The sequence below is a fragment of the Sylvia atricapilla genome, chromosome 17 (genome assembly GCF_009819655.1).
Source record: "Sylvia atricapilla isolate bSylAtr1 chromosome 17, bSylAtr1.pri, whole genome shotgun sequence".
Classification (NCBI taxonomy): Eukaryota; Metazoa; Chordata; class Aves; order Passeriformes; family Sylviidae; genus Sylvia; species Sylvia atricapilla.
Genome location: NC_089156.1, coordinates 13,570,327 through 13,595,912, shown reverse-complemented (window position 1 = coordinate 13,595,912; position 25,586 = coordinate 13,570,327). Strand labels below are relative to the sequence as shown.

The following is a 25,586-nucleotide window of genomic DNA, read 5'->3' as shown; positions in this document are numbered from 1 at the left end:
AAAATCAGATTAATTTGCTTTGCAATGATTTCCCCCCAGAACAAATTATAATAATGGCTGCTTCTGTTAAAGGACAACTGAATCTAAATTTAATTAAGGGTTAGCTGAACTACAATTTTTCCAAAAGATTGCTTTTCTTTATTTTGCCCATCTTGAATGTTGCTTAAAAAAAAAAAAAAAAAAGCTGCATTTTTAGCTGGAGAAATGTTTCATCCTTTTTTTTTTTTTTTTTTTTTTTTTTTTTTTTTTTTTTTTTTTAAGTATTGTCAAGAAATCCATTTCATCACGTTGTTTTTATTCATCTCATTCCCAGAATTTTCAGGATATGCTCTTTACCATGGAACATCTCAAGACAAGAACCAAGACTCTCCCCCAGTGTGACAGTGACCCAGATTTCTGGAGTCACAGCTCCATCATTTTCATTTTCTGCCTTATCTCTGCGCTGTCACTCCTTTGCTGCCCTTTTCAGACCATCTCTTCTTGCCTTTGAAGTTGCAGACTGCATCTCTGCAGAGAATGCAGGCACAGAGCTGCCTCCAGAGGGAGGCCAGGCCCATCCCAGCTCCTCCAGGGATGCTCTGCACCACCCTGCCTCTTCGAATTCTGCCCACTGATGTCCAGAGGAGCCTCCAGGGCCGAGGGATTCACCCCCAGAGACCAGAGCCGGTTCTTCAGCCTCTGTCTGCAACATCCCAGAGCTCAAACTCCGTCCTGACGCCTTCCACAGCCGAGCAGGGCTCAGCTGCTGCCCTCCAGCCTCCAGCTCAGCTGAGCTGATCCCACTCCGAGCCGCAGGAGCGGTGCCCGGGCTGGGCTGGGCTGCGCTGCTCTCAGCGACTGGGACAAGCTCTGGGGAGCTCCCGGGCACAGCTGCAGTGCCCAGCTGGCCGTGTGTGCAGGGAGCAGAGCCAGCTGTGCCTGCATGGAGTGTCTGCACCCCTGCTGCACCCCTGCTGCACCGCTGCTGCATCCTGCACAGCCCCTGCCAGCCAGGGCCACTCCAGAGCCGTGCCCAGGGCCACGAGGACTGTCCTGTGCCCATGGAGGATCTGCACACACAGCCAGGGGTGCCACAGGGACTGTCCTGTGCCAGGAGGGATCTGCTCACACAGCCAGGGGTGCCACAGGGACTGTCCTGTGCCAGGAGGGATCTGCTCACACAGCCAGAGGTGCCACAGGGACTGTCCTGTGCCAGGAGGGATCTGCAAACACAACCAGGGGTGCCACAGGGACTGTCCTGTGCCCATGGAGGATCTGCTCACACAGCCAGAGGTGCCACAGGGACTGTCCTGTGCCAGGAGGGATCTGCAAACACAACCAGGGATACCACGAGGACTGTCCTGTGCCCATGGAGGATCTGCACACACAGCCAGGGGTGCCACAGGGACTGTCCTGTGCCCATGGAGGATCTGCTCACACAGCCAGAGGTGCCACAGGGACTGTCCTGTGCCAGGAGGGATCTGCTCACACAGCCAGAGGTGCCACAGGGACTGTCCTGTGCCCATGGAGGATCTACTCACACAGCCAGGGGTGCCACAAAGACTGTCCTGTGCCCAGGGCCACGAGGACTTTCCTGCTGTCCAGGAAGGATGTCCGTGCCCAGGAGGGATGTGCACACAGAGCCAGGGGTGCCTGGCAGGGCAGCCCCACCTGCACAGCTCAGGCTGCCCGTGCAGCTCTTCAGGACACAAAAATGCCACCTTAGCAGCAACGACAAAGGCAAAAGAATATTTCAGAAACTATTATTTTTTTTTTATTATTTTATTTTTGTTTTGGTGCGTGACTGCTGGTTACAAAACTCTGCCATAAATCAAGGAGCCATTATTTTTTTTCTTTTGCAGGTTTGCCAGGCAGCAGTACTCACTTTTCAGCTAACCTTTCAGTTAAAAACTAAGTTTAGTTGCCTTTAGAGCTTGTGCTTCCAAATGTGATTGAGCTGATTAATGTCCAGCCGCGTGACCACGATGCAGCCCTGTGTGGAGCTGACGAACCTGTTCTCTCTGTTGTTGTGTTTTAGCTTTTAGGTAACCCAGCCTCTGCAGGACGGCCTGACAGGGTGGAGCATGCAGGGCGAAGGTCCTCCCATGGCAGTGCAGTGCCACCGAGGTCTCGGCCCCTGTTGGTCCCTTCCATGGGTTAGTTGGCCAGATCGGTGCATTTCTGTTCTTTGCAGCCTCAGGTTGGGGAGGGAATCCCAAAAAAACCCAAACAGCAGCCGGTGGTGTGGGGCCAGGGGTGAACTGAGGACAGGAGTGTGGGACCCCTGTCACTGGGAACCCCCAGGAGCCTTTCCTGCAGCTCAGTGCCTGCTGCAGGCTGTTAAAGCTCCTTGAGCCTGGTGCAGTTGGATTTTTCCTCAGGAGAAATCTGCGGGCAGGTTACTTCATGTCAGTGGAGTCTGAGTGGCCATCCAGGCATCCAGCCAGCATCCTGCCCCTCATCAGCCTCCTTCTCTACTCACCTGCCATGCTCTTGACTACTTTGTTCATTAATTTATGGCAAACTCTTGCAAACCTAACAGAAATGAATTCCTACGTGAGCTGTGCAAACGTCAGTCTGGCACAGGAAATCAGCCCAACTTCCAGAGCAGGTTTTATGAGCTTTCTTTTTTTTCAAATAGCAACTTGCTAATCAAAAAACCCATCAAGCTTTATAGGACATGCAGTGAGGTTTGGTGTGGCTTTTTTTCAGTGAAATGCCACACATTGTTTCAGTTATTAACTGGGATAGTTGGATGATGAGGCCAACTCGAGTTACTGACTTGTTCTTTTCTGAATCTGCTTCCGCAGATGGCTACGGCGGCCATGACCATCTTTCCCCAGACATTTATGAGGAGTCTGAAACTGATGCTGGCACAGAAGACCTTTCCACCCGAATATTTGTTGCACTTTTTGACTACGACCCGCTGACCATGTCCCCCAACCCCGATGCTGCCGAGGAGGAGCTGCCCTTCAAGGAGGGACAGATCATCAAGGTGAGATCAGAGAGCAGAGGAACTAAAGACACTTTTACAAACTCCTTTGTGCTCGGGAGAAGAGCTGCCTGTCTGATCCCAACCCCGTGGGTTTTCCTGCAGAGGTCCAGGCTGGAAATCTCACTGGACCTGCTAATTAATATCGAGTGCTAATGGCTTAAAGATAACCACAAAGCAGGAAAAATCTGGGAGTTGCTGTAGATAGTTAGGGCCAGTCTTAATTCAAGATTTGGGGTGAGCCCAGAATGGTGACCCTGGAGCTCCCCGTGTCCATTGCCACAGACCCTGCAGGAGGAGCTGCTTCAGAGAGGATTTCTGCTGCAGAGGAGCCCCAGAAGTGCTGGTGGTGTACCAAACCAGAGCTGCTGCATTTTCTGCATGCTGAGCACTCCTAGCTAATGCACACACGCACAAAATTTCCAAATTCTGCTTATATATCTGAATGAATGAATAAATAAATAAATATGAATTCTGCTTATATATCTAAATAAATATAGCCATTCCAGTTTTATAGCCTAAGTCAGAGTTGTCCAAAACTAATATAATTCCACATCTAACCAGCAGTTGTCATCCATGTTTTAGTAACCCTCAGCCTGCACTGAAATTCCTAAATAGTAAAACCTCTTTGACCAGTATTATCCTCTCTGAATGTCAGGTTTATGGGGACAAAGATGCTGATGGGTTTTACCGTGGGGAAACCTGTGCAAGGATTGGCCTTATCCCGTGTAACATGGTCTCTGAGATACAAGCAGATGATGAGGAGATGATGGATCAGCTGCTTAAACAAGGTTTCCTTCCTCTGAACACTCCAATCGAGAAAATTGGTAAGAGAAAATACAGAGATTTCACCTCAGACTCTGGGACACCCACTTCACCTCTTGTTTTTGTGCAGATGCATCTACATTTTGCAGTCATTTACTGCTCCAGGGGGTCCCTTCTGTGCCAGTGTCTGGATGACTTTATACAGCTAATATCTATACAACTTTTTACATCTAACATTTATACAACTTTATACAGCTAATATTCATAAAACTTTATGCAACTAATATTTATACAGCTTTATACAACTATTATTTAAACAGCTTTATACAACTAATATTTAATATATCATTTGCTGCAAACAGGGACCTGTAGCTTCACCACTCCACTGGTTACTCTGTTTTCTGATTAAAAAAAAAAAAAAAAAAAAAACCAGAAGTGGGTTTTGGCTCCTGAAATCTTTCTGTGCACAGAGCAGGAGCCCTGAGCTGTGGAGTCTGCTGTGCACAGCGAGCTGGGGACTCTGAGCCTTGGAATAAAGAGGGGCAGACCAGTGTTAATCATTATTTAATAACTGTTAATTGTTATTTATGAGCTGGGCATGGCTGCAGTCTCTGTTTGTGGCCCTGGCCATTGGGGATTTTGTGCTGCTGGGCTGGAGCTGTGCTGGGAGCAGGCGGGAGGGATCTTGGGAATAGCTTTGGGAATAATTCTGGGAACACTTTGGGGATACCTTGGGAAAACTTCTTGGATAACTTTGGGAACACTTTGGAGATAACTCTGGGAATATTTTGGGAACACTTCGGGGAACACTTTGGGACCACTTTGAGAATAACTTTGGGACCCTTTTGGGGATAACTTTGGGAACACTTAGGGAATACTTTGGGGATAACTTTGTGAACCCTTTGGGGCTGATCCTGGGAACGCTTTGGGAGCCCTTTGGGGATAACTTTGGGAACCCTTTGGGGATAACCTCAGGAGCCCTTTGGGGCTGATCCTGGGAACCCTTTGGGAACCCTTTGGAAACCCTTTGGGGATAACCTTGGGAGCCCTTTGGGAGCCCTTTGGGGATAACCTTGGGAGCCCTTTGGGGATAACTTTGGGAGCCCTTTGGGGATAACCTTGGGAGCCCTTTGGGGATAACTTTGGAAACCCTTTGGGAGCCCTGTGGGAGCCCTTTGGGGATAACCTTGGGAGCCCTTTGGGGATAACTTTGGGAGCCCTTTGGGGATAACCTTGGGAGCCCTTTGGGGATAACTTTGGAAACCCTTTGGGAGCCCTGTGGGAGCCCTTTGGGGATAACCTTGGGACCCTTTGGGGATAACCTTGGGAGCCCTGTGGGAGCCCTTTGGGGATAACCTTGGGACCCTTTGGGGATAACCTTGGGAGCCCTGTGGGAGCCCTTTGGGGATAACCTGAGGGGATAACCTCGGGCCCTCTGGGGCTGACCCCGCTGTCCTGCCCGCAGAGCGCGGCCGCCGCGGCCGGCAGCAGCCGCTGACCACCAGGAGGATGGTGGCCCTCTATGACTACGACCCCAGGGAGAGCTCCCCCAACGTGGATGTGGAGGTAGGGCTGGAGCTGAGCCCCTTATCCTTCAGAGTTACCCTTTAAAATGGGGTTTGGCTAAAATAGGGTGAACTGTAGCACACTCTGGAATTTTCTAAAGGAGAAAGTGAATTTTGATGTATGTGGGACTTGGAACACAGCCAGGGTTGTTTTCTGTTTCTCACCAAACCAAATCTTCTTCTAAATTAGGGTGTTTCAAAGTAGTTTGGCCAACAAATCAAATCATTTGTGCTGCTGTATTGCAAAGATTTTGTTTGTTCCCTCTCCCACGACTGTAGGAAATTAAAATTAATTTTAAAACCCCCTCCCTAATTACATTTAAGCCACAGACAATTAGAAAGAGCCCAGTGCCCTGTGTGCTGATCAGAGTGGAGCTGCTCATTGTGAAGGTTTTACTGAAGAGAATCCAGTGTTCCAGTGCAGGGGTGCTGTGCTGCAGGGGTTGGGCTGGGTGATGTCCAGAGGCCCCTCCAGCCCTGGTGCTGTGCACAGCAGCTCTCTGAGCTGTGCTGGCACTCACAGAGCAGGGCCTGAGCCCACCCCTGAGCTGGCCCCTGGCCACCAGCACTCATTTAGGAGCCCTTTGAAGCTGTGCAGATCAAAGCTCCAAAGCTTGTCCAGGCTGTCCAAGGCCTGAGTGGTCACTGGAGCCCTGTGGGTGTCCACACTCACTGGGAGAGGTGCCAGCTTTAGCAAGTTGAGGAAAAAAAACCCAAGGGGGAAGAAAAAAAGGTTTGGCTCTCAAAGATGAGTTTGGTTTCACCAGTCTTACCATGAAGGAGTGGGGGGGAATCTTGATGGATTTGCCATGAGTAAGAAGAGGTTGGTCTGTGGCTGACAGCTGCCTGCCCCTGTCCTTCCCTGCAGGCCGAGCTGACCTTCTGCACTGGGGACATCATCACTGTCTTTGGTGAGATCGATGAAGACGGATTTTACTACGTAAGTTGGGTCTGCTGGGTCCCCCCAAACTGCCCCCAGCTTCACCAGCACCATTCAACACCGGCCTGGGGAGGGGCTGTGGGAATGTGGGAGCTCTCAGCATGTCCCGGGACCTTGGATGGGAATTTCCTCTCCCTCACCAGCTCTCAAATAGGCAAAAGTGTTTCCCTGCTTGCTTGGGAGGCTGCATGTGATTAAATGAAATAATTCACTGAGGCCCCTCTCTGCCCTCAGGGTGAACTCAATGGACAGAAGGGGCTGGTTCCTTCCAACTTCCTTGAAGAAGTGCCTGATGATGTTGAAGTCTTTCTCTCCGACGCACCCTCGCGCTACGTCCACGACACGCCCACGAGATCCAAGGCAAAAAGGGTAAGCCACCCACTAAGACACACTTAAACCTCCACTCTCCATTTCATTCTGTCCCATGTGTAGTTTAGACATTACTTTTGATATTACTTTTAAATTCATTTGCCCATTGAAAATTACCTTTCGATACATAAAATAAAACGTGAGGAAAAGTGACTTTAGCCTTCGCCAGCTCGTTACATTTGTACATGGAGAAACTAAACTGGCTGTTTGATTGCAGTCATGGCAGTACCAGCCATTATAATCTGAATTTAAGCATCTCTTTCCTGGTGATAGTTATTTCCCAAAGCTTCTGAATTGCTCTTACTAAAATAGTGCTTGTGCAGGAAAGGCTGGTACCAGTGTTCCTCTAAATACAAACTGTAACTGCAGCTGATGGACTGACAGTGGTCGTCTCTTAATCCTTACAACTCCCTGCTCCAGCTGGTGACAATTAATTGCTCAGAGACTTCTCTTTTATGAAAGAATTAATCATGTTTAGAGTATCTCATTTTTGGTTTTGTTTCATCACTGCAATACTTTTCTATATTATATATTTTATATATATTTTTATTTCTTTGCTCATCTGCTTGGAAACAGAAGAAGAGTGTTCATTTCACACCTTAATAAGGCAATGTAGCCTTCACGTAAGTGAGCAACTGAAGATACCAATAGAGATTTCAATTAAAGCTACCTGGCTATCTAATGCAAGTCTTGAAACTTAATTGTGGGGGAAAAGAAAAGAAATATGTCTCCAAACCCCTTGGCCACAGAAGGACGGGCTGTCTGCCTTTGCTGTACCTAGTCATGCCAGCTCCTTTCTTAGGAGACAAATCCTCTCAAACAGGAACTCTGAAATCAATCCCAGCTCCCTGTACGAAGGTCAGCGTTTGGAACATATTTCTTCCCGAGCTCAGTGTTTATGTTTACATAGAGAGGAGAGTTGGATGTCTACCCTACAAACAAAGCTGCATATTGCATTGCTAGCCAAGCTGGGATGTAAAAATTCCAAGCTCCTGTGTCAAGAGAAAAGCACAAGCAGCTGCAGCCCTTGCAGAACCAGCAGTGACGCTGGCACGGACAGTAGTTTACACGGGGATAGTTGGTTCTGAAACTCACTACACTCAAATACAGCTCCTTAAATTGTCTGCCTTAAAATGTGTTTTCCACAATCAATTATACCCCAGTTTGCCTAAGACCAACTATTCAACACTTCTGAAAAAAAGCAAACAAAATCCCTCCCTGCGGTACAATTTACTGGATTTTTCCCAGCGAGTGTACGTTTGCAATGTTAGCAACTGTTTGGTTTACCAATGCAATACAAGTCTGACCTGAAACATGCAGCTCACTGGATGAATGCATTAGACTCCATATCTGGTATCTTCAGGTGTACGTTGGGGTGCTTTACCAAGTTGTTTTGGTTTTTGGTTTGGTTTTGATTTTGTTTGGTTTTTTTTTCATTAGAATTAGACCTTGATTTAAAATCAAAGTAGGCTTGAAGCCCCTTTGCTTAACTCACTGTTGCACAACAAGCCAGTAAATTGCTGCTGTTTAACTTGAACTGCAAGCTCGAGGCCTCCCTCCAGCATGGGCTCTACTGTGACAATGTCATCCATTCTGCCAGCTGGGCACTCTAGTTAGGATAGGCTGAGTAAACGTAATTTTTAGCATTTTCATCCAAGTGCTTTTGATGACTGGAATAAAAAAAAAAAAGCTTTTCAAAATATTTAGGAATGCTGTCATCCAACAACCTCATAGCTGCAGCATACACATCAAGCACTCAGGGCCTTTAAGCTTTCTTTGATTGCAATTAAGGTTCATTTTAGCTTTTTCTTTTTCCTTATTTTCTTTTTTTTTTTTAAGCCAGTGTGCCATCTTCTCTAATCTGTACATAAAGTTTGCTAGCCAATTTTAAAGAAAAGGCATTTAAAGGACATAAAAAAGTAAGTGATCATGTAGCATTTTAAGTAATTTCTTCTGAAAAGAGTTTGGCTTCTATAGATTGCTAATCTGTAGTAATTAACACGTTTGTTTTTCCCAAATCTGTAGCAAAAAGTATCCCTCTGCATTTTGGTACTATCAGAGTACTGAAATGAAAAACCAAAGCCAGTTTTGTGGCTTTTGTGGCCAGAATTCTGGCAAAGCAAGAGTACCCAACTTTTCCTTTAAAAGGTATAACCAAAACTGGGCTCGATTGGGGGGTTTTCTATTTCTACAAGTTTTTCCCTCTAAATTGCTGCATTTTCCATAAGCCCACGCAGTATTTTAAACCAGAGAGAGGAAAAGAAAACCAGCCCTTTTGGTTTAAGGGGGTAATAATGGGACAAGTGATGTTGCCAAGTTGCTTGCTGCTGCTGGCTTTGAAGCTTTGAGAGACGGAATAAATAAATGATAACAATGTACCTACTAGGTTCCTCCCGAGAATACAGGTACACCCCGGAGAGCACCATCCCCCACAGCTCAGCTCCATCCCGGGTCCCCTCCGTCTCCGGTGATGGGCTCTGGGAGTCCCGGGAGAGGCAGGGAAATGGCCTCGAAAAAGAAAAAGGGGCTGCTTTCCAAAGGCAAGAAACTGCTGAAAAAGCTTGGTGCAGTGAAATGAGTCATGTGCTCCTGGACGACTTGTAAAGCTTCCAGTCTGTGTACTTCTTTTCTTTCTTTCTTTTTTTTTTTTTTTTAAATTAAAGTTGAAACTAGGGCTTTCATGACTATGCAGTACTTTACCAGACCTTTGCATTTTTAACTCTGACGTCAATAGAATCCTGTGAATTGCTTAATCAAAACAGCAAGGAAAAAAAAAAAGGGAGGAGTGGATTTGTTGTTGGAAAAATCTTTTTTAAAAAGTTAAAAAAAAAAAAAAAAAGTTGTGGGATTAAGACCAGAAGAACGTGGTTTTATTTGAAGTCAGCTCAACACCTGCAACTCCATTGGAGAAATCTCAGCCTTTAGTCTCCTTTAACCACCAGTGGGGAGAAAACTCTCCACTGATTGCTAATTCAGAGATCCCCCCACTCATGCAGTCATTATCACTAACAGAAATGGTCTTGAAACTCCTAGTTGAATCAGCCTTGATGTTTTGCCTTATTAATGCACAATGATTTGTACTGTCTAATAAATATGCAGCGTATATTTGTATGTACTGTGGATTCGGCTGTCTCCATCCTCCCTCCACCACGTGGTTCCAGGTCAATGCTCTGTTCCTGACCCCAGCCCCTGTCTGATGGACTCCTGGGAGTGTGGAAGTGCTGTGCTAAACGTTGAGTTCTTCGTTTTTGCTCCCCCCAGTAAAACCCAACCCCGTGTCCCGGTTTGTCATTCCCCCTCCCCTGGGATCGGCCGTGTGAGTCACTCAGAGCCTCGCCCCCTTTCAACCATCCGACCTCCACTTTTGGGGTTCACTGTTCTGAGCTACTGGGAGAAAACAACTCCACAGCACCCGCCCTTTCTTCACTCCCCGGTGTTTTGCTGTGGAGGTTCAGTCCTGGGCCCAGAGGCACTTTCAGGCTGCTGAGGGCTGAAGGGAAAGGACCGAGTGTCCCAGGCACAGCCCGTGAGGCTGTGATCAAACCGCTCCTGCAATATTGGCATATCACCAAATCCGCCCCAGCCCCTGATGGCAGTCATTGGCTGTTACTATTTTGTAATTCTTGTCCATTTGTAAATTGTTTTTACTGTTTATACATACTTTTCAGACTGCCTTTCTTTTTGTAATTTACGGAAGGTTTATAAATGAATGATCAAAGCTTCCCCATTGTGTCTTCAGATAACAATGTAAATTACTGTAAAATACCGTGTGCTAGATTATACAGTTAATTAAAGAAAATAACTGGCCTACATTTGTGGTAAAGTACTGTGTGGGTGTGTGCATGTGTACAATCGTTGTGTATTATATTTTATATAAATAAATTATTTGATATTTTGTAGAGTGCAGTATGTTTCATAAATCCACTGTGTCAGCTGCTGGCTTCCTGTGCCAGCCTTTTTCCAGAGCTGGCCCTGGCTGCTCAAGTTCACTGCAGAATTAAGAGTTTAAAGAAATCTCCTCTCTGCAAGACTGCAGGAGCTTCCCAGAGGTAAAAAAAGTTGCAAAGCTACTCCAGCAATTGTCCCATCTGTGCCCAAAGCCAGTGGTGAAGTACAAAACACAACGGGCTCAAGCGAGCAAGAATTAATTACAGCAACAACTTTATTTAAATCTCACAAAGAAAAGCAACAAGGTCCACAACAGAGTGCTTAAGAAAACCAGCACTAATGTGAATTTCTCCACGTGCAGTGGTTTGAATCTGCTAGTGCAGGAACCTGAATCCACCTCCATCCCCACACCTGCTGTTAGTGTCACAAACTGGGCTGCAGAACACTGACCAACAACACCCCCAGACCCGAACAAACCAGGGCTATGCCACTGCTCAGAACCACCAAAGCAAACCCCCCAAGCTGTCAGGGCACTGATACTCCGGGATGGAGTTTCCCATTCAGAAGCCTGTGGTGGGGCAGGAGCAGCCCAGCTCCTCCCACGGGGCAGTGACTGAGTCACACAGCAGAAGCACGGCCCCTGGACAGAGGTGGTTTTGCAAATCCCTCACAATGACAACTGTTAAAACCCCTGCCAGAGGTTCTGCATCACTGCACAAAGCCTTGGTAAGCGAGAGCAGCTGCTCTCCTCCTCCTAAGGTAGGAAACAATTCAGGAGACAAAGCTGGCCCTCATTTTAACAGCCAACAAAATCAAGGAGTCAACAATACTGAAGCATTTTGAAAATCAGAAGGGTAATGAGCTAGCTGGAAGAGTTTGGATTCTGGTCTGCAAAACTCTGCATCTCTCATGCAAGAAGTAATTCTGTGTAAGACTTCTCAAAATGTAAATAAGAACAACCAATAAACTTTTGGGAAGAAGCACAGAAAAACTTTAGTAAATTAAGTATCAAAAATCACAAAAATTTGTGTAGTTATTCTAGCAATCAGACTCCTGTTCAAAATGCAAATCAGCCATCTCAAGCTTTTCCCTGGTACAATGAAAATAAGATAATTTCCACAACTGCACATATCCTGTGCACTTCTCTTATGAAAAACCAAAACAAACCCAAAAGCCCAGACAATTCCCTAGAGAGGAACTACACTCTGTGTTTGGCTGGTTCAGCTTCAAAGGTAGTACAGTCTCTCTGAAAGCATCAGGTTTGGCTCTCGATGAATACTCTGACCCACGAGGAAAGCCAGTTTATGAGCGTATTGGCAAGGGGCAGGTACTCTGATAATACCCTGCAGAAAGGGGGAAAAAGAGACAATTCTTTTCAAGTAATTTAAATAAACATGCAGTCACTCTAACAAAGACCCCTGGACCTGCAAAGTCTGCATACTTGTAAAATTTGTACTCTCTGTTGTTTATGCTGATTTGTGAAAATAACTTTACATCCACCCAACACAAGAGGAGATGCAAAAACCCCCAAATTTCCCAGCTGCAGTGCCCTGCTGACACCCCTTACACAGGTTTACAGTCAGTGCTGGCCCTGCTGTTTCTGACTGCTGAGGTGACAAAGCTGAGCTGGGTGTGCAACAGGGGCCTCAAAGGAAGTGCAGCAACACAGTTCCACCTCCACAGAAAGGACTAGATACTTCTGCAGGTAGGAAATTATCTCAATTTTGCTTCTGACAAATTGGGAGCAATACTCACAACGAGTATTGGCTAGAGAGAATAAAGACTGCTGCAACCTCCAGAGAGATCAGGTCACTACAAACCACGCAGTGCTCAAACTGCTCCAGGTCTGAGCATCCTTGCAGGGTTTTGGAGCTGCAGGCTGCTGAAGGAGCCCTTGCAGGCTGGGGCAGCCCCAGGGAGCACTCACCGACCAGTTGTAGTACATGTGGCACAGCTTGTAGGTGAGGCGCTGCACGTGGTCAGGTTTCAGCAGGCTGGTGTCATAGACCACGTTGTAGTGGGTGGGGGCAACACAGCCATTCTTCACTGTCTGGCTCACCACAAAGAAATCGTACCTGCAGGGGAAAGCAAACCCCACGGCCTCAGAAACGGCTCTTTGGCTCAAAAAAACGCAGATCCCCATGTGTTTGTCTTGTGTTCTGGGGTTTACTCAATAAGCATAAAAAATCAAAGAAGGATGCTCGGGCTTTGGCCACAAAAGCTTCCTGTGTGTCTGAAAGGCCAGGAGAGCTGGAGGAACATGAATAATCTTATCATAGGACCAGGTCTTGAGATAACAACCTTAACTGTTTGTTCTATCCCATTTCCCTCCTGATAACCACACTTAGCTTACACTGCTCATTTCCCAGCCCCTGAGCCGCACAAGTGTGGGAAGTGTTTTTACACTCGGTTTTTACAGTGCATGCAGTACTGGTGTATTTCCTGGCTGAGCAGGAGGTGTTCCACCTCTGCAGGGACTCACCACTCAGGTCTGGTGACCACAGTATCAACAACAGTCCCCGGGGGTGGGTTTCTGAGCCCTCCACCGACCTCGGCAAAGAACCTGGCACCCACTCGCTTCTTCACCACTATCACTGTCAGCTTCGGGCTAGAGGGAAACAGGAAAAAACAAAACTCTCCTGCAGAACTGCACCAAGACTAGCTCAGGAGCAGCTTTGCTGGAGTTCCAGGACACTAATTTTACATGTAAGTCTTTATTGATTCAGATTAAATGCGACATTGTGAACAATTTTAGATTTTTAGTTGAGGTACAACACTCATTATTTTTCACCAATCCAACTTTCCTTGATCTTCACTGAGAAGCAGAAAATGGACCAAAAAGAGATCTTCTAAATAAAGACTGGATTTCTACTCTCTACCCCATTGTTTCCTATACTGTGCCTTAACAGTATTTTTGGTAAAGCCATTAACAAAGGTAAACAGAAGAACTCAGCACTTCAATTGCTCTGCCTGTCTGCAGTGTAAGGAAATAGTGTTATTTTTCAGAGCAGATTAAATCACTGCAGTTGATAAGTTTCAAAGCAGAATGTTGAAAACATGACTGGACAACTTCCTTCAAGAAGTGGAAAGGAAAAAAAAAATGGCCTTACCAAACACTTAAGTGAGGCTGTGATCAACCAGAGGGACAGAAGTAAATTATCACATCCATCAAAATGCCCAAAAAGTGGACGTGCACATGTGTATGGCAGTCATGTGGGGCCTGTACTAAGAACTTTCCTATGATACTACAAGTCAAGCATCTGAAATCATGTAAATAATCATCAGAAAAACATGTATCTGAGCTCAGGTGAAAATCAGAAAGGATGCAAAGACAGCACAGTCTTCATCCACAGCCTCATTCTCTATCCCAGTGTTTATTTCTCTGGCAGTAGAGGGTTGGCACAAACAGATTTACCTGTAGTCAGTACCAATACTCTTCAAGCAATCCAGAAATTGAGGCACTTCATAATTAACCAGAGTGTTGAGCTGTCCATCTCCAACACCATCACGATACACGAAAATACGAGAGGGCAAACACCTATTCCACTTGGACCAGTTCCTTAGAGCAGCTTAAAAAAAGAGCAAAAGCCATGAGTTGTAATGACAATTCATTCCAAAACAAGCACGGATTCTTTTCCTAGGAAAACAGCACTAAGCTGGAAAACCAAGGTCCTCAGTCCTTCAGTAACACGAATGGGGCAGCATCATGCTGCACAAACACACCTGCAGGAAGAGCTCTGCTTTGCCTGTGCACCCACACGAACAGAAAGGGCCCAAGGGCACACCTGCTCTGCTGGAGCAGGAGCTGCCCTCCCTGAAACCAGACTCCCTGAAAGCATTCTTGGAAGTGCACTGCTGAGTAGTCTTTAATTATTGCAAGGAAATGTGGGGATCAGTGAAAGATTTACACAACATGCTACTCCTTTTCAGCAATATTCATAACAGAGTGTTTAGTCTGCTGCTGTCCCAGTGCAGGTTGGTAACAGCTCCCCTCGGGGCAGCAGGGGAGGAGGGTTTTGAGGAAGCTGAGTTGTCACAAGAGCTCCACAAGAGCAGAACTCCTTCCCTTCCCTCCCTTACTTTGCAAGCAGACTTTGATTCCATCCACAAGTTCCTGCCCACGACTTTGAACAACGCAGCGGGAGAACCACCTGTGAAGAACAAAATGAAAGAGACCTCCAAAGCATTTCCCAGGCTTACTGCAGTGAAGTTATGTTTAAAATGCCCATGACCACTTAGTCTTTATGGGTGTTGTGTGTCAATGCAGCCAAGGAGGAGCTGGGGTTCTATGAGAATATTCCCCATGGTAAAAGTGCTGTAGCATGACTTAACATTGTTCTCAATGAAGAAAAGCCTTTCACAGAGGTCAGCTCAAAAGGGAGAAGAACTTGTCACCACCCTGATGGCCTCTACTCACCCCAGCCCTGTCCCCACCACTTGACCCCTCTCCATGCAGTGTGGGAAAAGACCACTCCCTCAGGGGATTCAGCGGAAAAAAAATTCACAATGTATTTCTTATTAGCCATTACAGCAAACCAATTTGGAATTTTCCTGAGGGACCACCACATTGCAGCTGCTCTTCAGTCATAGGAAAGGTTGTTTTTTAACTGTTTTGGGGGTTTTTTACCTTCAGCACTCTGATCTTACCGTGTCATTCCTTGGTTCAGGCTGGCAACAAAGCCTGCAATCGACTGTTTCCCAGCCACAGTATCATGGTAACAATCAATGCCCACAATCATCACCTGCTTCAGCTGCAAAGAATCACACACAGCACGGATCCATACCGGTCTTGCTCTTTAAAGAAAGCCCAGTAAAGAGGAGTTACCATTGATAACAAAATACTTACAGGGATCTCAACACTCCAGAGCTCTCCTCCCATTTTACAGTTCATTTGCAAGGCAATTTTGGTTGCTACTGTCATGATGGTCTGTGGCTTGCTCAGAGTCCGAGCCAGCACACACTGGCTGGGGATGGGACAGTCTGTACACAAGTATTTCTTGATGGCATCGTATTTATCCTTCCGGGAACTAGACAAAATACAAACTACCTTTGAAGAGAAAAGAACCTTTGTAAGAAGCTGCATTCTCAGCATTACACAGTGCTTAGAGTTGTTTAGGAAAAACTTCTTATGCTCAAGAGAAATATTCCAATGCTCCCAGTGAAAGAAGGAACTGCAGAGTGTCAGTGTCTCAGGCTGAGAACCAAAGGCTCTTATCCAGAAGGACATCCCAAGTCAGTGTGAGGTTTGCACAGGAGGATGAGCAGCTACACGGGATTCTCAGGAGCCCAGAGTTGTATTTCTGAGAGCAAATTCCACTAAACAGCAATTACAGAGAGAAACAGGATTTGAAATTATGGATTCAAATACATACTATGTTTGTTTCAGGGGTGATCCTTTGTTGTAAAACCCTTAAATACGCTTCTGTTCTATCATCTACTTCAATCCTGAAAAGAGAGAGAGAAGATGCTTACAGAGAAAAAAACAACTAACAGCTATTGAAACTTCAGCAAAAGCACAAAAGCTCACTATGCCTCGTTAGTGAATGAAATGTCACATTTACAACCATTAACAAACTTACAACTTTCACACATCTGAAGGTTAAAAGGAATCACCTCCAAACTCAGGCTTCCAACCACAATGAAATTCAAAACTAAAGGCAAGTACAGGTACTCCAAGGAAGATATTTGTGAGGAGAACAGATCAGAACCAGAATACCCCCTAAGGCAGCAGAAAATACTCCTTAGAGAAGGGTTTACTAAGTTGACTGTCTGTCTAATACTTCTTAGGTTTTGTAGATCTGATATTTCTGGGTCTGACAGATTTCAGCCTGCTGGCAGCTGCTGACGTTTTCCTAATGAAAATTTTCTCCAGAAAGCTTCTTCTCAAAACAATCCTGGCCAACAACTCTCCTTTCTCAAAAGGATCTTTCTCCAGGTGTGTTTTGCTGTTTCTCTGGTTTAACCCATGGGATCAGAGAGGTGTTGTTCCTATTCCCCAACCATGGTCAGTCTGTATGGGAACACCTTATAAAAGGTAGTAAGAACTAGACAATCAAACTTTTTTTCCTATACTCTTTGCTTTCCGAAATATTTGGAGTCTCTCATCTTTCTTTAGTGTCCTACAACGACAACTTTTGGCATGCGCAAAGCTCTGAGAAACAAAAGTATGAGTAAGAAAAGTCAGTGACAAGAGAAAAGTGAACACTGAAAGCACCTCTGCTTTACTAAAGGCCTCCCAGAGGTCGGCTGTGTGGCACACTACACCCCGTCCTCCCGCAGCAGCCCAAGGAGGCCAGGACCGTCCCGTGAGGCCAGTGCAGACACTCACATGTTTGGCTTGTTCATGTGGATGCCCATGGAGGGGGTGACCTTGAAGAGGCTCTGCAGCAGCGTGTTGGCCACGTCGTGGTTGCGGCGGGTGTAGATGAGCAGCCAGTTGTCCATGGGCACGGCGCGGATCAGCGGCACGCCGCGCGTCTCCTTGGTCCAGTCAGCAAACTGCGGGTTGTAGTCGAACTGCAGGAACAGGGCAGCTGAGAGCCAGCCCTGCCCTCAGGGCCTACAGCACAGCCCTGCCCTCAGGGCCTGCACACAGCTCTGAGAGCCAGCTCTGACCTCAGGGTCTACACACAGCCCTGACCTCAGGGCCTACAGCACAGCCCTGACCTCAGGGCCTACAGCACAGCCCTGACCTCAGGGCCTACAGCACAGCCCTGACCTCAGGGCCTACAGCACAGCTCTGACCTCAGGGCCTGCACACAGCCCTGACCTCAGGGCCTGCACACAGCCCTGACCTCAGGGCCTGCACACAGCCCTGACCTCAGGGCCTGCACACAGCCCTGACCTCAGGGCCTGCACACAGCCCTGACCTCAGGGCCTGCACACAGCCCTGACCTCAGGGCCTACACACAGCCCTGACCTCAGGGCCTACACACAGCCCTGACCTCAGGGCCTACACACAGCCCTGACCTCAGGGCCTACACACAGCCCTGACCTCAGGGCCTACACACAGCCCTGACCTCAGGGCCTACAGCACGGCTCTGAGAGCCTGCAGCACAGCTTAGAGCCAGCTCTGACCTTATGGCCTACAGCACAGCCCTGACTCAGGGCCTGCACACAGCTCTGAGAGCCTGCAGCACAGCCCTGACCTCAGGGCCTACAGCACAGCTTAGAGCCAGCAGCACAGCCCTGAGCGCCAGCTCTGACCTCAGGGCTTGCAGCACAGCTGAGAGCCAGCTCTGACCTCAGGGCCTGCAGCACAGCTTAGAGCCAGCTCTGCCCTCAGGGCCTGAAGCACAGCCCTGAGAGCCAGCTCTGCCCTCAGGGCCTGCAGCACAGCTTAGAGCCAGCAGCACAGCTCTTAGAGCCAGCCCTGACCTCTGGCCCGCAGCACTGACACTGCTCACCCTGCCTGGGGCTGAGCACAGCCCACCTGTGTGCTAGCCACTGAACTGAAATCACTCCTGCTTTGCCTGAAAGCCTCAGTACCTTCCTAATGTTACAATTCATGGAACAACAGGTGGAACTCTGATTTCTTCAGAGGGCTTACAGAGAGGTTTGAGAGACAGATTCTTTTATACAGTGTTTCAGTGCAATCAACAGGGTTGGACCTTTAGGGCACCACCTTTCTGTAAACAGCTCTACCAGTGAACAAAGTGGAAAACCACCAGGTGTCAGGACGAGGAGTTTTAGAAGTTGACTTATTATTTACCATGCTTCCTGATTGAAGGATCTTTTCTCCTTGAACAACTCTTCCTGTAAAGGACACTGATCTATAATCAAAGCTTAAACCCCAGTTTCGGAGTTCCTTCTGAACATTGTCATCTCTGTTTAAAAACAAGATTTGAATTAAAAATGTAAGAAATTTGTTCCTGCTGACTTTTTAAAAAACAAACTAGTAAGATTTGAGAAGTTTTGCTGCCAGAAGTCTGTTACACAGATCTCTGATGAGCCAGAAGGGGAGAGGAGAGAAGGAGGCATACCTTTGGATGTAGTTGAGCAGCCTGCCCAGCTCACGCTGCCTCTGCTCGGGCGGCAGCCGGGTGTGGATGGCCAAGTCCTTCATCATGTTGAAGTCACTGCGCATCTTGTCCGTCAGCCCTGCCAACAGCAAAGCCCCTCCTGAGTCACAGGGAACACTCAGGGCTGGGAAAACTAAACCTGCAGCTCCTGCAGATTACTGGTGCCTGTCCTGCAGGCACAGGAAGCAGTGGTAGCCAAAGGTTTCAGTTCCCTCCTGGACATACATCCTCACTGGCACAGAAAACAAATCCTGGATTTTTGTGCTTGAGAGGAAACCACACGAGGCACTGAAGCTCTTCAGTTCCATTTCAAACCAAAACAGAACAGTGCTGAGATGGACAGCTACTGCTAGTGCAAAGTGAGGAATCTTACAAAATTATCATCAATTTCTAGTAAATGGTTCCTTTTCAACACAGGTTCTACCACCAGAACTCTACAAGTTACCAGAGCGCTGATGTTGAACACCATACCTAAACACTATGCTACAACAAACGCCCTCAAACTTTCCAGTCCCGTTTAAATATCCAATCTTTTAGCTACAAAATGTGCTCCTGAACTCACATTTATACAAACAAAACAGTTCTGAACCTTGCAGAAAGCTGCTGTCAGAATACCTCTTTCAGCAGGCATTATGGTTTGACAGATGCTTTGATATGGATAAATACCACAGTACCTGTTAGGGAGCACAGCTCTGGAATCAGAGCCACAGATCCTTGGATGTTCCCTCTCCTCCTCTTCATCTGACTGATCAGGACAGGCTGCATCCAATCACTAATTTCTATGTTGTATTGCTGTATCAGAAATATAGACTGCATGTTAATTTACTCATAACAAATATTATTATTTCTGAATAATAATGCTCACTTGAGAAAATGAGAATTGTTCCGAAAACAAACAAACCCAGAAGCACCTAGTAACCTTTTTCAATTAGCACACCTCTGGTTCTGTCAGAAAAGGCCACGCAGGGAAGCACTATGGTCTCAACTGGTGCCATCAGACTACTGACGAGTAAGAGACAACAGAAACAAAGCTTGTGCCTTGCTTGGGGCATTATCATCTGGGGTATCTAACTCAATATTGGGATGCTCCTTCCAGTTCAGCCATGGACAAAGTTCCTGCCCTACAGAGCAATTTGATTTAAGAAATCACACGAATCAAACAATCCTGCCAAGTGAAGTTTCTAAAATTTAACCTTCCCAAAACCCTGAAGTTCCATCCTGTTTCAGGTAAACTGGTATAAAGATCTGACAATTACAGTGAGAGGCCTCAATGGTCCAGCTCTGACAGACAATTCAGACGTGTTTTGGCTTTCCCAACCTCAGCTGATGCTGTGACAATGTATCTGTATTCCTATCACACCTCTCCCTGCTTCCCCAGTGGAGTTTTCCCAGAGCTCCCTGCTCAGCCCTGCAGGGTTTCTGCCTGACCAGCCACTCCCTGGGGTGGATTTCTGCCACCAAACGCTGCTGTGCAGGTCAGTTACTGATCTCAGACCACACAGTGTCCTTTAAACAAAATTCCATTAAAAATACTCTGAATTACAAATCCTGCATCCTAAGCAAACCTGTAACAAAGACTGAACGTTCCAAGTTAAAGCACAAAGCACACAGTGAAGGTTTCATACCTTTTTGTAGTATTCCACAAAGCTCATCTCAGAACCATCTGATTTTCTGAAGGTGCCCTTTGGGTTGTTATCCCAGTCGATGTCATCAATCCTGTATGTTCTGTTATTGTACCTACATAAACATTTCATCGCTTTTTGTTTAAATCTTAACCCAAACAGAAAAGAAATATAACTGTGGGATGACAAAGTTAATACTATGCAAGTTTTAATTTTGCTCCTTTCAGAAGTAATAACTTCAAGTTTTCAATTATAATAGGCTCTCAATTTTACCAAAAACTGAACTGTAACAAAACCAAAAGAAAACCAGTGTGTACCTCCTGCTTTTGCAAATGCTGTCACCTTGATCAGTTTGCTAGAGTGACAGCATGTTCAGACTTTGTGATGCTTTATTGCACACTTCAGGACACGGAGCATCAAGAGCTCTCCAAGACAACGAGAGTCCAAAAAGACTTACTTTGTGAGAACAATTAAACCGATCAGCTCTTTAGCACAGGTGTCTCTAAACCTTTCCTCTCCGACCTGGGAGTGAAGGCTGTGCATGGTGTCCAGCACTGTCTCCCCACGGAGAACCTTGTGGCTCACGTCTGCACACAGCATGATGTTCTCCTCATACTGCAGGATGGAGCTGGTGAAGCCCAGCCACACCATCAGCCTGCAAAACACAACACACAAACCCTTAAATGCAGAGTTTAAGAGCATCTTTATCTCACCCCTCGCTCCTGTCCACCTCCACAGACACCAGAGGGCAGTGATGGCACAGAGAAACCATTATCCAAACATAAACGAGCTCTTGAAGGTTAACAAAATCACAGATATTTTACAGGTTTATCTTTAGTCAGAAATCTCTTTCATGCTATGAAGTATCTCACAGACAAAGTGTAGGTATTCAGGACACTTTTAAAAGAAGAAGACCAGCAGTTTATCCAGCTGGACACTGGCTAGTTCCTTCCACCAGTCAGGCTGCACAGGTTAGACCAAGGGCAGGGAGTGCACCACAGCCACACCATGGCCCCAGGTAACAGCTCCCACCTTGTCCAGGGCCAGCCAGGAGCTGCAGGGATCCTGCAGGGATCCTGCAGGGATCCTGCAGGGATCCTGCAGGGATCCTGCAGGGAACAGGAACACCCCTGCCAGCCAGCAGCCCCTGCCCCAGCACCCCTCCAAAGCCTAACCTGTGATTAGGGATGCTGACTGGATCACTGGGGTTGTAATAATTACGTCCAATCTGCTGCAAATTCAGCATCTTCAAAAGCCTAAAAATTGAAAAATAGATGTAGTTTAGTGTAATTACTATTATTATCATCACCACATCATGCATGGTCCAATCCCTATGCACAACCTCACTGTTCATCTGACTACGTAAAACATGAACTTCTTGTTAAACTCAATTTATACAGGTCATGGACTCGTATTAACAACACTCAGGTGAGAAGTTCACATCCATCCCCACCCCTCACAACCAGCTGAAGGCAGCAGCACAAACAGGCTGTGCCTCAGGGGAGCCACACAGTCCAGGAACCAAGGTCAGGAGGAAAGGCTGCAGCACAAAGAAGGACACTGCCAGTTCAATGTCCTGCTCTGTCATCTGCTTTAAGAGGCAAACCCACACACACAGAGGAGGGCAGGGTGCTGCAACTGCCCACAACAGCATGACGTCCTTCCACACCAACATGGCCCAGAAACACAACTGCACATTACAGTATTGCTAGATGTGGTTGGCCCCACAGGAAGAGTAGCCAGAAAGGGTTAAAAATTTACATTTTTAATACCTATTTGTTGTAGCCTATTCCTCAGAATGGAAAAACTGAAGTTAGAGGTTTTTAGAATAACTTCTTATAAAGACATAACTTGTACAGCAAACCTTCTAAAAATGATGTTGTAAAACTGCAGACAAGTAGGTGAAGTAGGTGGCAACTCATTAGTGAGTGTGACTGTTATCTTCACATCCTCCCCATTTCGAGTCCTGCTGAACAGCTCAGTGACCTGAGAAAGGGAAATGGGGTTAACAAAACCAGAGCCAACAGGGCTGTCCCTGGATTTGGCTCCAGTAATATCAAACTGCACTTAGCCATTTTTATTATAAGCAATGACTGGAGACTAACTCAAACACGGATCTGATCTCCCACCAGGACTGTAAACTACAACCTGAAAGCCTCTGCTCATCTGGGTAAAGACAACCCATGGGGTAGAATGGGGCTATCCCCAGAGCAGCTGAACTCGAGATGAAGGCAGGGACATCACTTACCAGTTACCAGGACAGGAAATAAACTTAACATATTGCCAACTAATATATATTTAATTACTGATTCCAGTACTGGGAAGCAAAAAGACAAAAATTAGCACACACAGTGAAAACATCTTCCCGCTCCAACAAAATATATACTTATACTGATAATTCTGATAAATACTGATATATTCAATCCAACTGAACACTGCCCATGGGATATCAATTCCCTAACTAGTAAAAAAACAAGACTAAAGCACAAGTGATGATAACAATAAAATGGCTGTCTCCCACCATACCTCACTCTCCATATGAATTCCCTAAGTAGTGAAAAACAAGACTAAAGCACAAGTGAAGGTAACAAATAAACGGCCCTCTCCCACCATAGCTCACTCTCCGTACCCATTCCCTAGCTTCACCCCAGCTCGCAGGAAACAGGACTAAACCCCAGCGATGCTAAGCAATAACCCCCCCGTTGCCCAGACCTTGCTGTCCAGTTTCCTGGGCAGGAAGAGCACGGTGCCGTCGAAGGCGTGTGTCTTGCCGATGGTCTCCTCGTGCTGGAAGAGCAGGGCGGAGCGCAGGCGCCGCGCCTCCATGTCGGGGCTGTAGCCCACGTGGTACTGGTACAGCGCCCACTGCGGCCGCGACGTCAGCCGGAAATGGTTCGTGCTCAGCTTGATCACCTTCCCCGAGAACCCTGCAACCAGGGGCACGTCACTGAGCACCGCTGCCCTCTCCTCCTCTCCTTCAGCAGCCTGAGGGCTGTTAAACCACCACTCGGACAGGGACCAGGGGTCAGTGTGTTCTGCCTCTGTTCTAGCGCTGGGAGCCACAGCTCATCGTTACCAGACCCTCACATGCCCTCTGCAGCTTTCTGTAAAGCCTCAGCTGCCAGGACAACTCTCCTTTTCCTCTTCAGGGACCAGCAACAACGTTTATCTTCTTCTAATACACTCTAAAGTATTAGTGTCTTTTTGAAAAAAACAAAAGGAGGGAAAAAATGACGGGGGGGGGGGGGAAACCCACCAGGAAAGAGAAAAAAAAACCTCACCAGGCAAGAGAAGAAAAACCAGGGAAAAAAAACAGGAAAAGAGAAAGAGTCCTAAATACACTCTACTTGGCTCTTTAGGGGAAACCAAGAGCAGAAATAAAGGAAACTATCTTTCATTTCAAATTGCTCATATGTCTGGAGTGCAATTTCAGCATACCAGTTTTGGATTCCTGAACATGCACCATGGCTTGCCGAGTATTCACCCCAAGGTCATGGAAATCTCTGCGACGTCCACCCCTGTCTCTTAAAGACATATCCTGAAGCCCCGAGGAAACCTGTAATCCTACGGGTTAAAATTTGAGGGAGAATCACAAGTAATAACTAACATATATATTATCATACATTAACAAATAAAAATATATAAAGAAATTAAATCCTGAAAGGCATTAAGATGAATTTAAAGAGACAAAACGTTACGTTTCAGCTTTTGCCATGTAGCAAACATCTTTCAAGTGTTAGCAGTAAATCTCATTTTGAAAAGAAAGAAGAGAACTACACTAATTGTACTCCCTTGCAAACCCGTGTCTCATGGGCACTGAAGCTGCAGCCTTGCTGACCTTCTGGCCTCCTCTGCTGCAGGACGCCCTCATGGCCCCGCAGGCGCCCGTGGGCCCCGGGCTCCTCTGCCTGTGCTGGGGCACCGTGGGGCTGCTGCAGCTGCTGAGGAGGAGGAGGATGCTGCAGCTGCTGAGGAGGAGGAGGATGCTGCAGCTGCTGAGGAGGAGGAGGATGCTGCAGCTGCTGGGGGTGCTGTGGATGCTGCAGCTGCTGAGGAGGAGGAGGAGGATGCTGCAGCTGCTGAGGAGGAGGAGGAGGATGCTGCAGCTGCTGGGGGTGCCGCCGGCCGCGCAGCTGCCCAGGCACAGCCTGAGGAACCTGAGGGTGGGAGCAAACAGCCACTTCAACAGAGCATTCCCTGAGCAGAGAACGTTCAAACACCCCACTGCAAGAGTTACCTCACCTGAATTCTTTCCTTTCTCCATAATAGCAGCAGAGTTATTATTCCACACTTGAGTGTGGAAAATTTTTAAGTTACTATTCATTTAACCAATAGCTAAGGCAACTCTTCTCTTTCCAATCTCTAAAATTTTTGGACTTATTTTCTACAGTCCCTCTGATACCTCAAATAACTGACTACTTACTCTATAAAAACATCTTTTGTAATTTTAGTGTCTAAAACTTAGTTTAGTGTAATTTTAGTGAATAAATAACATTAAAAAGTGTCATGGCCAGAAGAATGGCAACCTTAAGCCACGAGGTATCCCACAATTCAGAGTTTCACATTACACACATTACAGAGTTTCATAAACTTAATAGAATGTCCTTAATTAAGCAGAGCTACATTAACCGTACACCAAACAATATATGCATACACACATATAAAGCAACTGCCTATTAGAATAGGTTAGGTATGACATCTCAAATCCCGGTTGCACTCATTAAGAAGAAAACCAACTTACAGATGCATCTCCTACAGCAGGAAGAGCAGGTGCCTGTCTGGGAGGTCTTCCTCTGGCTCTAGCTCTTCCTGTCATCTTCTAAAACGAGCAACCTACAGCATTAGTGTTCTATCTTCTCCCTGCCACCCTTAGCCCAGTAAATATTACGGGCAGCACTTTGGCACTTGCCCTGCTTTAATTTCAGCTGGCTCAGTAAAACACCCCTATCCCTGTGGAATTCCCTGCTCCGGGATCCCCACACGGGCAGAGCCACGAGGGGAGCGGGGAACGGGGAGCCGGGCTAAGGGCGAGCCGGGCTAAGGGCGAGCCGGGCTAAGGGCGAGCCGGGCTAAGGGCGAGCCGGGCTAAGGGCGAGCCGGGCTAAGGGCGAGCCGGGCTAAGGGCGAGCCGGGCTAAGGGCGAGCCGGGCTAAGGGCGAGCCGGGCTAAGGGCGAGCCGGGCTAAGGGCGAGCCGGGCTAAGGGGGAGCCGGGCTAAGGGGGAGCCGGGCTAAGGGGGAGCCGGGCTAAGGGGGAGCCGGGATAAGGGGGAGCCGGGATAAGGGGGAGCCGGGATAAGGGGGAGCCGGGCTAAGGGGGAGCCGGGATAAGGGGGAGCCGGGCTAAGGGGGAGCCGGGCTAAGGGGGAGCCGGGCTAAGGGGGAGCCGGGCTAAGGGGGAGCCGGGATAAGGGGGAGCCGGGCTAAGGGGGAGCCGGGCTAAGGGG

General features: G+C 47.2%; 2 protein-coding genes across 2 annotated transcripts in view; one reads left to right on the top strand and one right to left on the bottom strand.

Moving 5' to 3' along the window:
- Positions 1–9,369, top strand: part of RIMBP2 (RIMS binding protein 2) — a 77,546-nt gene extending 68,177 nt beyond the window's left edge. Inside the window, 7 exon segments of the mRNA XM_066331809.1 lie at positions 2,018–2,135; positions 2,790–2,974; positions 3,630–3,798; positions 5,202–5,302; positions 6,170–6,241; positions 6,476–6,610; positions 8,997–9,369. Coding sequence (XP_066187906.1) covers positions 2,018–2,135; positions 2,790–2,974; positions 3,630–3,798; positions 5,202–5,302; positions 6,170–6,241; positions 6,476–6,610; positions 8,997–9,188 — 972 coding nt within the window. The 3' untranslated portion in view covers positions 9,189–9,369.
- Positions 9,370–11,244: 1,875 nt separating this feature from the next.
- Positions 11,245–24,405, bottom strand: PIWIL1 (piwi like RNA-mediated gene silencing 1). The gene is made up of 19 exons (XM_066331808.1): positions 24,379–24,405; positions 23,980–24,109; positions 22,854–23,068; positions 22,006–22,127; positions 21,317–21,397; positions 20,599–20,796; positions 20,145–20,256; positions 19,194–19,311; positions 18,481–18,598; positions 18,210–18,324; positions 16,827–17,014; positions 15,871–15,943; positions 15,345–15,545; positions 15,146–15,249; positions 14,579–14,649; positions 13,914–14,067; positions 12,981–13,106; positions 12,426–12,573; positions 11,245–11,841 (listed from the first exon to the last, which is right to left on the bottom strand). Exons 1-19 carry the CDS (start codon positions 24,403–24,405, stop codon positions 11,725–11,727), a joined length of 2,418 nt encoding a protein of 805 aa, XP_066187905.1. The 3' UTR covers positions 11,245–11,724.
- Between the last annotated feature and the right edge of the window lie 1,181 nt (positions 24,406–25,586).